General features: G+C 37.7%; 2 protein-coding genes across 2 annotated transcripts in view; both read right to left on the bottom strand.

Annotated features, from left to right (window-relative positions):
- LOC121964968 (rab GTPase-activating protein 1-like) overlaps positions 1–8,625 on the bottom strand; it is a 51,067-nt gene extending 42,442 nt beyond the window's left edge. Inside the window, exon 1 of the mRNA XM_042515142.1 lies at positions 8,516–8,625. The gene's annotated coding sequence lies outside the window, so the exon portion shown is untranslated. The remainder of the gene's footprint in view (positions 1–8,515) is intronic.
- Positions 1–15,696, bottom strand: part of LOC121963142 (rab GTPase-activating protein 1-like) — a 95,007-nt gene that overhangs the window by 2,889 nt on the left and 76,422 nt on the right. The window contains exon 11 of the mRNA XM_042513472.1: positions 8,516–8,629. Coding sequence (XP_042369406.1) covers positions 8,516–8,629 — 114 coding nt within the window. The remainder of the gene's footprint in view (positions 1–8,515; positions 8,630–15,696) is intronic.

Below are 15,696 nucleotides of genomic sequence, written 5' to 3'. Positions count from 1 at the left end.
TGCGCAAACAGTTGCTTGTTTACATATCCAGCAGTTATGCAGCATTACTATCATTCCTCTGGAGTCTTCCCAGTCTATGTTAATATTAACTCTGTTTGAACTCAGTTTTGGTCTCTACCAACTCCTAAGAGAAATATCTGTCTCTGAAGCTACTAAATATTATGCTATTTTCACCGGCTAGTTTGCTGTCTGCTGCTGACCAGGTGGTGAACAGCTGCCTGTTGTGGTCGAGGATGACACTCTGAAAGAGGTGTGAGTGAACGAACACAGTGAAGATGCAGGTCACTTAAAACTTTATCATAAAAACATTCATTTTCATTCAAAATCTGATCCCTGTAATCACTATTGTGGCACCAATGCAATATAAAAAAATCACCATAGAGCTGAGCTGCAACTGATAAACCAATCCAATTATATAGACAAATCTACTGCCCCTGTTACTCTTTGAAACCTGAGCAAATTGGCTTGATTTCTTTCAAAAACATGGGGAGAAGGCAATGAGCAGTGAAAGAAGAAATAGCCCAAAAATTAGTAAAAAAAAGTATGAGAAATTACCTGAAAATTGGTAAAAGAAATAAACCAAAAGCAAAGTTTACAAAGAAAGTAAGAAACAAACAAACAAAAGGTGATTAAGACTTGAAAAATGTGCTTTAAAAATATCATCCTATTATTAAAAATTGATATACAATTAAAACTGTAAAAATGCAATTTTGATAATGTTTACTATAGCTTTTCCCTTAGCTTTTATCGTTTTCCCCCAGACTTTTCTTTTGTAATTCTACTAATTTTTGGCAATTGTGGAAAACTTCACACCAGGGTGTTTAATGCCTTTTTTTCAGTGTTTCTGAAAAAAAATTCACCACTTTGCTCAAAACCTTAGATCATGTTTTAAAGATGAACAAAGAAAGTGATGTCGCTCCAGATTTCAAAGGGTTAAAGCCTGTTTGATTTTGAACAGTCAAGTCACTCCACAACAACTGCAACAACTAAAAAATGTCTCACCACTGCAGCAGTTATAGAAGAGGTGGCCTGTCCCACATAAGAAACATGGCAGGTTCCATCATTAAAGTCCTGGAGACTGACCAAGGAGAGTAACCTACAGATGACCGTTCGGGGGAGGCGATGTCTCAAAATGGTCATGTGGACACACCCCACCAATCATGCTAATGAGTAGACAGGCAGGCCGTTTCACAGTGTAAACACATATCCAGGGAGAGGCAAAAGCATCTAAACCATTTGACCGACACTTCTTTTAAAAACTCTTATCTGCCAATACCCTTGCAAGACATACAAGCTGGAGGACACGTACATTATTGCTGAACAGTATATCAGCGTTATTCCAATGCTTGCCTTAAAAGGAGTCTTCAGGCTGCCAAAAAGGGCCGGTAAACTAGCTCACCTGACTTCCACATATAAGCTGGTGGACAAAACCTGCAGCCCCGCAGCTCAAAATGTTTGAGAGGTCAGCAGCTCCACAGTTGAGCATTGACACAGAGAAAAAGAGAAAGTCTGTAATTACATTTCCATGTACAATTGTTGAGGTTGTACACACAGTGTCTGGAGTTTAATGAAATGCAAAATTTTAATACTATGTGTCTAGTTCTGCCCTTATCCAGAACTAGTTTATATGATTCAGCTGATAATGGTTCAATATCTTCCTCACAGACATTTTGGTAGGATGGTCACTCTTTGATGGACACATTAACTTCAACAGCAGTCCAATCTCCGCAAGTTGGGTTGAAAGATTCTCTCCCCCTTTACATTCTTGAAAAACAAGTGTAGACATCCAGAGCTCCACTGCTGATCTGTTCAGCTAATTTGGGGTTTGATGTGGACGTAATGGAGAAGTCTTGTGGAGCTGTCTGCAGTGTAATCTACAAGCTGACATGCTTGATGGAGTGTGGCATTCACATGTCCCCAACTCAGCTGGGAGAAGTGCGTGCTGACAGATGGATGGGGGAGGTCCTGGTGGGTGAAATCTAAATTTGTTAGCCTGGGCAGATAATAGGCTCAGAGGGGTGGATTATTAGCATCTACAGTATATGCCTAGAATTTCATAACAGGTTTTTATTCTTCTGTTAAATGTGTATAACGTTGGTGAAAGCTTTCAGACTGTCAAAATGTGTTAATAGTTATTGTGTGAAAGCAATTAGGTATGTGTGGGTTACTCTTTGCTGGCAAATGTACACCATTTCACCTATAATCCTAGAGAATTTTGTCAGGTATTATTACTACTCATGCAATAGCATTTAGAAAAATGCTTCACACCATCCAGACACGGGAAAATATACAGGTCTTAGGCTGATCCTGCAGCAGCCGATGGGACTATCGGTGATCATCTCGGTGTCACTGAGCAAAATAATGAATATGTGAACACTTCACTCTAGAGAAGTGTTTCACAGAATTTATTAAACAGATATGGAAATGAGATGAGAGTGATATTGTGGCAGTGATAAAAGAAAGACCATATTATCATTACAATATTATTGGAAAACCTGGGCACAAAAAATATAAGAGGTCATTAAGACTACAGGTGAAATACTGTAGTGCAAAAATGTGTTTGCTTTGGCACACTGGTAATTGGATAGTGTTCTGTACTCACAGTTATTGATTTTGTGATTTGTCTCACATACTATATCATTTTTAAGATGTTTTTTAGGCATTACATGCTTTTATTAGACAGACAATAGTAAAGAGATAACAGGATTTATCCTCCTGTTTACACTAATGCTGCAATCTTCCTATGGATTATAAGGTCTTCCTATGCATGTATGAGGTTTCTCATATTCAAATGTATGTATGCATGACTCAGACTGTGAGCATATGTGTGTTTGTGCACATGTGCATGCATGCCTGTGTGTGTGCATGCATGCGTGATATGATTTGGATGTATATACGAGTGGAATTGCAATTGTTAATGTGCTGTGATCACCAACTTGGTCTCTGCACAGTGCTTTCTGTATACGCAAATATGCAGTAAAACGCAATTGGATGTGGTATGCAAACCACAAACTGTATAGGCTTCCTGAATTGTAGACTGTATATTTTAACAGAACATAGTACACACTGGAAATGATATGACGGTAATCTGTTATACTACATGTACTGTGCAACAGAATTTGGAAGAAATCTTGTATAACTAAACTAACTTCCTCACTCTTATATAATTCCCCTTCATTTACTTAGGGTTGTTTGTATAAAACCTGAAATGTTCAATAAAAACAATGGTCAAAAAATGAAATAATGTATTGACCATTTCTGACATTAATATCCTCCAAATAATTACCTTTTTTAATGTAAAGTACATGAAAACAAACTTACCAGAAAGCTTTAATGAATTTTATGTCTATAATTCACAGGTTATTGTGATAATGCATTAACGCTGACAGCCCTAGTATTTATATAAATGTTTTACTTTGCATCATGTTACATTTCTAAGTCTATGTAAATGTTATTTTCTCCTTAAGACTATTATGGGTTTCTAACCCACCTGCACATGTAATTGTTTTATTTCCCTCTTCTATTCTTTTTAAATTATGCCTAAATGTGCAAAAAAAAACTTAAACATAAACTTAATAGGGAGTGCTGTTCATTAACCGGCCATGAAGTACTGAATAAGATGATGGAACATGTAAGAATATTAAAGCTTTGTTTGTTAAGACCTTGCAGCCTGAGTTCTGTTTCCATGGTAATATAATTTTTTTGTGATACATCACTTGCTCAGCGTTCAGGTTCTCACTTTTGTAGATCAAATGTCAGCCTCAGAATAGGAGGGGATTCAGCACCGCAAACTCTTATTTCAATAAATCCCGCTGGCATTGTATTTACACATGTACAGATCTGATCCGGATGACGGTCACCAGGACATGAGGTAGTATCCTGAATACTGTGTGCATGGAAACACTCAGTGATCACTGGGATACGCAACATTAGCCTGGTTGATGAGGCGTTATCATGTTTGCCTTTTTCCTCCGCTTTGTTTGACTTTTGTTTCCATGGAAATACAGCAGATATTCTGAGAGATGCAGGTTTTGTAAGTTGTTTCCCTTGTTACTCTTTCCCAAAAAAAAACAACTGTCGGAGTCTTGATTGAGGCACTCAACCCCTGACTGCTCCAGCAGGCCTTCTGACTGACCATCAATGGATGTCTGAGGTTGTCCACATTAGCTGGAAGCGTGACAGAGTGGCGCATTAAGAGAATGAAGCAAATTATTACTGAGAAAGAGCACAGAGCTCAGGTGACCTTCCCCGGAGAATAAAGGTTAGAAAATAAAAGACTCCAGGCTTATTACTGAGTAGAATATGAAGATGAATAGAAACTTTGTCCTCAATTCTCTGTGTCTGTAACCCACTCATGCCTCAAGATCCAACCAACCTTATCAGCAGCAAATCTACATGGATTTGCATACAAATGAAGGCTGGCTCGCCACTGACCTAGTTGGGTCCAGACTGGATGCTAACCCTTCCTGACAGGTTCTCCCAGAGCGCTGACCGGCCATACTCTACTTCTGCAGCACCAGGAAAATACAAAGGAGGAAAAGTTTTGCTTCACCGTTCGTAAACTATCCATATATTAATAAACAAAACACCATGCTTATGTTTAATGTATACCCTTTTTACACTTCTCTCATTTGATTTTGCTTTGTGCTCACAGGTTTCTGTTCATTATATAATTACTGGATACAAAATGTTAGCATTGAGTTAGGTTATAGAAAGATGGTCTAATTACCAAAATATTACCTTTTCATCTCACTATCTATTCTGGGTGCATTCAATCTCTAAGCGCAGGAGCACACTTTGGCTCATTTGTGAATTCAGACTGCTGTTGGGATCTATCATTCCGTTATTCAGACCATTTCACACACACACACACACAAACTGGACACACAGTGCCCAGAGTGCGCAGAGTGCCCATACTCAACAGTGCAGTGCAGCACAAGCACTCAGGGCAGTGCCCAAAGTACAAAGAGCATACACTGGGCACTGTGTGGGGAGATGGAGCACCAGAGCCCAAAGCCATATTAACCATTAACCATTCATTAATTTTTGTATAAATGGAAAACTCTGTTACTTGGAACAGCAGTGCTCTCATTTTAGTGTAGAGTGTTAGACTGGATTTACAAAGAAGCCTTTGTGTCAGATACTTCCATTTTCTGTAATTTTATCACTTCTTGCAATTCACCAGCCACATATGCTTTCATTAACATAGCCAATGGCATGACAATTCACATACAGGTATAAATGATCTGCAAGCTAAAACAAAGAAAAATTTACGACTGCTGTGTCCGAAATCTCTCCCTTTTATATAAAACAGCAGACAGAAAATACAGTGCACATACAGTTCAGTATCTCAATTCTACATATATATCTCCATGAAAAGTTCCCAAAATGGAAAAAAAAGTGTTGTTCATGGCATGTATACTACTTTCTGTTTATACAATAATACATGCGTAAATTACACCTGTCAGTGACGATACAAAATAAAAAGAATTTATAAGAGTCCAAAATCTCAATTTAATGCTCACAATAAAAAATAAAGAATTAAATAAACAACTACTGTGTGTATATAATACAAAAGCAGTGCAGGAGTAATTGTATATACTGTATATAGTGTGCAATCTGTATATTGTATATACAAATTGACTTGTAGTTCCAGAGTTGAGTACAATAAAATAATGTTATATCTGTTAAAGAAGTATAATTTATTCATTTATCTATTTTCATTAATTGTGATTGAATGTAATAAGTTTAACTTCTTCTTAATTATATTATGCATATATGTGACAAACTCTGCATGTTCAAGAAATTGTTTTCAAATTATGTTAACAAGGGTTGGGTCTCCTAATCGAAAGGAAGTTACTTTCAAACGTTCTGTGGATTACAGTGGAAACCTCTCAAAGTAATCACATCTGTAGGGGTCAAATTGATGACTATTTAATTTTTTTATTTTATTTTTATTTTTATCAATTTTACTGACTGTTGCAAAATACAGTAAAGTCATTTCATTATGGGGGAATTATGTGATTGGGCATTATAATGGGCATGTAGTATGCAGCACCTGTAGTAGGCAGTACATGTAGAACACTGTAAGGCCAGTAGTTGATTACTTTAAGTGAATTATTATACAGCATTTGTTAAGGAATGATTCTGCTTTTTCATGCATATAAGCAGTTGATGACTGTTAAAGTTTTCACTGTAAACAGTTTCCAAGTTTGTGCTTCAAGCTAGCTAAGATGCTTTATCATCAAGTAGTTTTTCTGTGACCTCTGGCTGTCCAGACTTGAGTGAAGTACGACTGATGAACTGTGAACAGATTGATGAGTGTCTGCCAAATCACTGTTCTTACTGAATACACGTCAAAGAAGTTGAAGAGAATAAAGAACTCTTTTCTGAAGATGCAATTTTTGAGAAATTTCATACCATTTATACGTAATCCACTGAAAAGCTTGGTCAACTATTAACAAGAGTATCTTTTTGATTTGATTCATTGCTAAAGTCAAACATGCTGATTTCATATTTAGTTTTTCTCTTATGATAGAGGTGTTGGATATATATTTAAGGACAATGTAAAGATGTATATGCATAATAAACCTTCTCAGTTGAGTTCACAGCTGCAGACAATCTAAGAGGAGGACAGTGACAGAGATTAAGACTGGCTTAAATGCAGTACAGTAGTGCTGACCTTGGCTTCTGTCTGAATAAAATGTACCGTGTGTCTTCACAGATAATTACCCCAGGACGTGAGTCCACTGGGACCCTCTCCCTAGAGCACTTATTTTTCTCATTCATTTTAATGGAAGGAAGGCTCAACTGCATGTTTTTTATGGTACCAGACTCATGGCTGATCCAAGAAAGGTCAGCGTGAAAGATACTGTATGTGTAGGTTTGTATGAGCAGGGTCTACATGACACAGTTAAGTGTCATTTATCTGTCAGATCACATCTTTATATTATTGTATCTTAATATTAAGATAGTACAGAGGACTTGGCATGTTTTTCAACTTATATTAACTAAAAGAGCATTACTCTTCACACGGGTGGGGGCGTGTCTAAGAAGTAGCCTGGCATGGCAAAGGCGACCCCTGAAATCTGATTGGCCACCACAGATGCACCCCATTAACACTGAGTATCTGTCCAGTCAGTCTGGACTTTTTTAACATGTAAAGTTACTTTTCGTTTGTAAGTGCAATCCAGCCTTAAACCTTAGAGGCAGTAATGTACCAAAGTAGTGTCTAACCTGACTAATTTTACATACAAATACAATACAAGTGTTAGAAAGTTTGCTCACACAGGCATATTTATTTTATTTTTTTTGGCAATTTTTTTATGGAAGCTTTAAAATACATTTGTGTGGTGTCACTCAGTTAGATTGTTTTTGCTAGGTCTAGTTATCTTTTAAACTGAATTATGAACAGAAATGTAAGACACTACAACGTTAGTGCCCCACTTGGGCCACCCCAGTAAAAGAAAAGGTCTGAGTACGCCACTGCACAGTGGACAGCTTGCCCTACCTCACTCATGGCCTTATATCTGCTATATTTTGATGTGTGACTATGCTGGTGTTGTGCCTGTAGCCATGTTTTCTCAGATATATTCAGCTGCCATCACGACTGACAGCCTATAAATAATACCAAGCAATATGACATAAAGTGCTGTATTTTAATAGAAAACTGGGCTGATATTGACACAGTTTACAGTCTTTCAGTACCCCTGCAAACTCAGGCTGGATCTCACACGCTACTATTTGCTACTAAATTTTAGTCTCAAGGACATCTACTCAGGACAAGCCTGACATTGCGATCCTGAGTATCTACTCAGTCAGTGAATTATTGAGAGTAGTTAAAGTGATGACTTTATTTCTGCCTCTAAAACTGTCCAAACCTAAAGCATTTAAAGTCAGCTTTAGAGAGTTACAATAGAAGCATGAAACATTCTGCAACTGAACAGCCTTTTTCTTGCCTCAAAGAAAGCATTTCTGGTGGGTAATTTGAGAGAAATCTGCCACCTACATAACAGCCACCATGATTTTCCACTTTGAAAATTGGAAGAAAAGATCAATGACTGTTCACTGAGTGGTGTGTATGTCCGGTATGTCATGTGTAGGAAGGGTTCATGTTGATGTCTCAGTAAAAGCGAGCACTGTCAGTCATATATTGCAGAGCCAACTTAAAATGCCAAGCAAATTCCTACTGAGCCTTGCCAGACCACAAAGAGCAAAAAATAAAAACACTAATGGCTGGCTTTGTAGGAAAAAGCACAAATTTTACAAGGTCTAGCACACATTTCAGAATTAGCTTCTCATCTCACAGCACTTTATTCTCAGCAGGAAAGTTTTCAAAAATGTTTGAACGCAGCATGAAACAGTGTGTGACGAAATTTGCCTTCTGTTCCATGATGCCATTAAGAAAGTGGGGTAGCATGCGGTACTGTATAATCCAGCGCTGAGTTTATCAGCTCTGTTGCTCCATGCACACCCCTCCACAACCTTAATGTCATCCCCAATATCTCAGCCTTACCTTGCAGATCTTGTAAAGGGAATCCTGTCCATCTCCATCAGAGTCCTTGAAGTAGTCGTGTGCCGGAAAGGTGCGGTGGATGTCCCGGGTGATGACACCTTCCTGCACTGAGTCCTGCAACACACAGATTTAATGTTTCAGACACGACCAAACTAATGCCAAATTTCGATACACATTGGCCCACATTGACGAGACTAATGTACGACATAATACTGGGCATATGGTCATTTACACGCCATACTCGGCATTTATCAATGTGGACTTTATTCAAGGCTATGATCAAATCTGGTCAGTTCTAAACTCGTGCATGAGTTTGAATCAGCGTGGGCTTGAAGTGGTGTAAATCGGGATGAGTTGGAGAACTGTTTTTAGACCCTTGCATCTACGTAAGTATATGAAGCAATATATCAATCAATTAAAAATGTGAAGTACATGCGAAAAATTATACTTTTTAAATGCCTACATCAACACGCTCTCTCCATCACAGCTGGCAGTTGTGGGACTGGCTCTAGGCTGACAGACTGAAAGCTGAAAACCTGGCTATAATTTATCAGAAACTTGAAAAAAAAGCCATTGACAATTCAAAGCATGTTTATATTATTTCTTATTAAAAATTCATCAACAAGAATTAAGGTGGTGCGTCTGTGTCTACTCAACCACCTGTTAGGTCTGAAATGGATGTAGATGTGATATGTGTGGCCACATACTCCTTGTTCTGGATCAATTATAAGCTTTTATTATATATATATATTATAACATTATTCACATTATGTCGGGCTATCAAAATATCGCATTTATTTTGATTAATCACAGAAAAAATGCCGAGTTAAAAAAATCAACTCTGATTAATCTTATTCCATGGTGCCACAGAGCCTGTAATAAATCAGATTCATTTATATTTATTTTAATCACTTAACAGCCCTCATATAAAGACTAGTATTCTTAAAATATGTAGGCTATAGACACATTCATCTCACTGATGTATACATAAAATATTCCACTGCAACACTGTTGACCAGAGCAGTGTTTTCTTTCCATACTGCGTTTGTCTGACTTCCTCTGATGTCAAATAGATCCAATTGGATAAATTTTACCTGGGACGTCAGCATTTCCATTTCTAGTTCAGAGAAGTTTCTCCTCTTGGTCATATTGCGCCTCTAAAGCAGAATTATATTGGGGTGGGATATTTAAATGACAATTGTTTTCAGCTGCCACAATTATGAATGCCCCATCATTTCTATGCTGTGATTGGCAAGATGGGAACATTTCATGAATCACATGCAAACCCTATCTTTAGACGATTTCTGCACTGGTTTTTAAGACTGATAAATGAGGGCCAGTGTGTTGAGGTTTGATATCCTGTGTTCATGCATGAAGGTTGTGCATGTTTAGATACTGTCAATCCTGATTTATTCTCTAGTTTCTAATGGATTCATAAGATGTCAAGAACAGTGAATATTTCACCTCAGCACCTACAACCTTTCTTTATATTTACACTGATCACGCATATCTTTTCTCTGTTTGTACATGTTTATATACAGAAGAAAAGAAGTCACTGTATTGTGTTCAGCTCAGAATCAGCTGTATCAGTTCACAGCTATGATACAAAGCAACACACTGCTATGTCACTGTGTTTGTTTGTTTGTATATTAATGTTTGTCCCATTCCTCCTGCAACAGCACTCCCCAGGCCTCAGTCTCTTAGTCTGTGCCGTCTAATCCACAGGCACTGCAGTGTACACACACACCACACACACACACACACACACACGCAACACACGCACACACATTCACACAAACAAGTCTGCTTGTTTTCCGATGCGCTTCTCACTTACAAACACACATACTGTACACACACAGCCACTCTGCTGATTCCCCCTCACTTTCTTTTCTCACACACAACAGTCAATCACATGCACACACATGCAAAGACGCGCGCACACACACACACACACACACACACACACACACACACACACACACACACACACACACACACACACACACACACACAGAGTGCAAACATGACTGGAGAGAAGACTGGCACCACAGCTTTCTCCAACAACTCACTGTAAGCTGCAGATAAACCAACCCTGAGCCTCACTGGCCTTGATGTGTGTTTGTGTGTATCAGAGAGAAAATGGGAGAGTGTGTGAGCGAGAAATTTCATCTTTCTTGCCTGTTTCCTCTCCTTGTTTCTTGACAGTAGAGGGAAAAGAAAAGAAGGAGGGAAGTTAGGAGTGTCTCAGAGAGCAGACGGAGTCTGCTGCATGTTTGTGGACACCATTGCATAATAAAATGCTCAAATGGTGAGGGCTGTTGGTAAGGAGGTCCCTTATTGACCCCTATGTATTTGAGCAGGGAGATTCCTCCACCTGAAAAAATACAAAGGTCTGACGATGCTCGCTGAATGTATTAACGCAGATCAGGCTGGCCAGGAGATTGCTCAGACAACAATGGAAGTCAGTTCATGTGCCATCACCTACAGACTGGTGTAACTGCATCACTAATGTTGCGAAGAAAATATTTTTTTTTTGGTGTGCTGGCAGCCTAGTGGTTGCAACTTCGTAGGACTGACACTTTTAGTGGATGTCAACCCCTCTCTTTCATGTTTCCTATCTGCCAGTATAATTACTATAAAACAGCCTCCAAAATGAAATCTTTACAGAAAGGAAAGGTATTTTTTACTTTATGAAATAGAGAAACTTTCAAATTACCCGAAATACACATTTTTTTCCTCAATCATCTGTAAGGTAATATCTTTTAATGTATCTTTGATTTTTGCTGTTGATTAATTAATTGCGAAACCAACAGAAGAAAAAAAAAACATTGGCAATGATGCTGAGTAATAATTTTAAGTTATCTTTATAATGAAAAAATGCCAAAATTATCTGGTTCAGCTTCTCAAACGTCAATATTTGCTTGTTTTCTTATAATATCGGTGGGTTTTGGACTGTTGGTTGGGCAAAATAAGACATTGGAAGATGTAAACTTGGGCTCAGCAAAACTGAGTTGGAACATGCAATTTATTGAAAAAATGATCCACAAATTAATTAATCATCAAAATAACGTCCAGTTGCAGCCCATGTTGTTTTGTAGTCATTTTAATGCACTTATTTTTTTTTCTCATTTTTAAAAGATGTGTTGGGTCATTTTACGCCTTCAGTACACACCAAAGGGAGTTTACAGAATATTGACTATTATTTACAATCATGTCTATCTTACTTTTTACTTCTTGTCATATATTGTTGTGGAAAAAAATAGAACGCTTCCACTAAATGTGAAATAATCACAAACGCAATTATGTACACACTACGTTTCATTTATCATTACGGTAACTTTACTCAAAGATATGGCTAAATATAATACCTTGTTCACTCTGTTGCAAATATCCTGCAATATGCTTATCTTATATGAGCGCAAATATATGAGGTTTAAATGTGTGCTTTACATATATCAACCACACACACACACACACACACGCATAGGAATTTGACAGAAGCTGCTGGCACAACTGTATGTAATGCTTTAATGAGATTTGTAGTGCGGAGGTGGTGTGTCGTACTGTGTATTATATGTTGGAAATGGAACTAACAGTTTTACATTGTGTTCCTTCTGCTGCACAAAAAAAGAAAAAGAAGCAGCTCTTCAGTAATGAAGGAGCGCTGTGTACAATTTTTTTCCCCTCATGTTTCATTTTTAAAATTACAAAATTACATTTCAGATTTTGTTAAATCATGTTTAAATTTAAAAGATGGAAAATGGGATAAATCTGGATATGTTGTTTGCTGTGTGGAAAAGGTATTTTTATGAGACATAACCTCCAATTATCGCATAACAAAAACTGTGTAAACTGTACTGTATATTTTTCACTATTTCTGACATTTTACAGATCCAAATGATAAATAAAGTCTAATTTAAAATCATTGTCAGTTGCAGCCTTATTTCCGCTAAACCAATACAGTACACGACTGAAGAATGAAACACTGCATTCCTCCCCCAAACAATTTGTTTTAATCTTCACAAAGACCAATCAGTTAAATCAAGAGACATTAACAAGAGAATTGAGACTACCAGACAAAGAACAGTTAAAAGAATTATCCAGCAAGTAAAAAAATTCCTTTAAAATAATTGTAGAGCAATGATTAATGTATGACTGTCTATGAGTTAGCCCATCAAAAGCAAACACATTTATGACATTGTAATTACTAAGGCAACATCAGCGAAGACCAGCAAAAATCTGGCTGACAGTGAAAGTTGTAAACACTTTGATTTAATAAACCATGCATGCCTCGACTAATTAACAGCCTCATTACTCAAAAAACACCACAAAAAGGAGAGAACGTCCTCTACTCTGCCTAATCTCCTTCCTTCTCGTCTTGAATCCTTTCTTTCTCTTCTCTTCAATTTCTTGCTGCATATTTTCTTTTATTCTTTTCTCCCATCTCCTTTAATACTCTCCTCATTTTCTACATTTTCTCCCCTCTTTTCTGCTTCATCTCCTACTATACCATCTCCTCCACTGCTTTCTATATTTCCTTTTCTTCCCTGTTATATAGATCTCTTTCATCTTCTATTCTATTTTCTACTTCATTTCCTTCCCTCCTCTCCTTACACCTTCATGTATCCTTCTAAATATTTGCCTCATATCCTTTCATTGTCAATGCAGACAGCAAACTCACTTAAGCTCTATGGACTCAGTGTGCAGGTTTACAAGACCAGACTTTTGTCTTGACAGTGATTCTTCACATATTTAAAGCACCAATATTCTCTTCTTGCTAGGGTATTAACAGCATACAGATTTTTATCTGTAACACCAAAGTCCTGCTAAACTTAATAATAATGATAATAATAATAGATCCACATGTTAATGTTTAAATCATCTATCAGGTATAGTGCCATGTACAATGACTGGATTGTACTTTCTAGTCTTAATTTACTTTAGTTATATATCTTTAATGTAGAATATTCTGGATTCTGTTAAAGGATAAAATTAAAAATTTGTCATCTTCATCTCAGCAGTCACTACACAACTGTGACATAGAAAGACTAGAGCTTGTATCGTGTTCAGGAGAGCGCAACTCCATAATAACGGTTTATTTAGTGAGTGTTATGATAGAGTTATTTAATATTTTATTGGTTTGTAGACATGGGTGTGGTTTAAACAGGTGAGGGTCACCTCTGACATCACAATTGGGGTTGTGGTCTCATTGGCCACTTGTCCTTTTCCCTGGAAGAAGAGGTGGGAGAAGCAGGACAAACACCACAAGGAAGATGCCACAGGCAAGAAGTCTGATGAAGAAAAGGCTGAAAGCTTTTGGCATGGACTCCTACACGAACAGTTAATGTATATACACCTACACCTTGAAAAATGGCCAAAAAAGCAAGCTGGCTGAAGAGACGACAAAGCTGTGTTCAGTGGTAACTCAGAACAGGGAGAGAATGCATTCACTAAAGGAAGCTCAGCTAACACTTTTACATCTAGTGCATCACACAAAGAGAGACACTAGGTCACAGGCTTGCTAATCTTAGTCAGCGAGTGTGCACGAGCCAGGTTAGCATAGAGGCATCACAGTGACTAACAAAACTACAGTCGCTATTGTCTTCCCCCTCACTGTCTCCCAAGTTCATTTTTGTTTATTTGTGGACTGTTCCTTAATTTCACTGCAGATCTGAGCTTTTTGTACACACTGTCTTGCTAACTACATGCTGGAACACGAGTGATATGCTGAAGATTTGGATGGACGTGAGTGTGTGTGTGTGTATGTATGTGTGTGCACGTGCATGCTTGCGAATGTTGAGGCTGGCAGCTCTTTGATCTCTGCAGGGAGGCTGAGGTGTTCAGGAGGAACTGCAGCCTCATCAGCAGCATCAGCTTTCTGTCACAATGCCCCAGTTCTACATCTCTGCAGTACACCGTTAAAACAAACAAAACAAACAAAAGTCGATGTCCTATAACCCTGGTTGTATAAGCACAGGTCAAGAGCCCTCTGATAGGCTCTATAGGTCCGCCCACTTAATCCTGCAATGAAAATTTGCATGTACTAGTTTGGCTAATCAGGACAGACCCACTGATTCCTCCCAGCAGCAGCTGTTAAACCTTCACCTTGCATCAGGAAGCCAGATATTTAACAAGCAGCAGTGTGACCAGGTCAGTAGACCCTCTCTACGATGTTTTTTTTTTTTTTTTTGCTTACAGGCTCTATCAGCCGCGAAACCAGACAAATCAGCGAAGTCTACAGTTATAATAGTTTGAATTTTCAATTGTTTTTTGATTTTAATTCTGACTTTTAGAAATTTTATTTTAGTTTAGTTTTAGTTAGTTTTCAGAGTGAGTTCACTAGTTTTAGTTTAATTTCAGTGTGAGTTCACTAGTTTTAGTTTAATTTCAGTGTTTCAGAAAGGTTTAAATTTTTTATATTCAAATCAACAGTAATTAGGGGTCGAAGCACCGGCACTTGCTGTTTGAACTCCTTAGTTTTTGTTCTTGTTACTCTTTTCTTTCTCCTTTTTTTTCTCTGCTCAAATTGTTCGTGTAGCTCAAATCATAACAACTAAAGTCACCTAAAATAAGCAGGTGGGTTGCAATTACACCCACTTCCCAGGCACAGCAAAATGCATTTACCTCAATGTGATAATCAAGTTTACATTTCACAATTATTAATGGCTTGGATTGGCATCAAAATGTTTTCACTATTTTAACATTTAAAGTTTCACCTTTATTGTATATTATGAAGTAGTTTTAGTTTTTGTTAGGACCAGGTATACAGTCTAGGTTTAAGTGCTTACAAAATATATGGTTGGAAAAGTTGATAGGAATGGCAATACGATTAAATCTTGAATACTCTTTCACTACCACACTCAAAAAAACACTTGTCTCCTGTTATTTCATCCTGACCCCAAGCATGTGCATTCTATTCAGAGTCGTCCCAAAGAGTGGAAGAAAACAAGCAACTTTTAGCTCAATGTACTTTGGTGGCCAAAGTGTGGTTTACAGGACGTATGGGTAACTGTCAATCCTTTCATCTTCACGCTATTCTAGAGTCCAATGTGAAGCATCCTATTTTTTTTNCTCAATGTACTTTGGTGGCCAAAGTGTGGTTTACAGGACGTATGGGTAACTGTCAATCCTTTCATCTTCACGCTATTCTAGAGTCCAATGTGAAGCATCCTATTTTTTTT

This window comes from Plectropomus leopardus, chromosome 3 (assembly GCF_008729295.1).
Source record: "Plectropomus leopardus isolate mb chromosome 3, YSFRI_Pleo_2.0, whole genome shotgun sequence".
In the NCBI taxonomy this organism is placed as follows: domain Eukaryota; kingdom Metazoa; phylum Chordata; class Actinopteri; order Perciformes; family Serranidae; genus Plectropomus; species Plectropomus leopardus.
The sequence above is the reverse complement of the archived record's forward strand: the minus strand, read 5'-3'. Positions and strand labels throughout refer to the sequence as shown.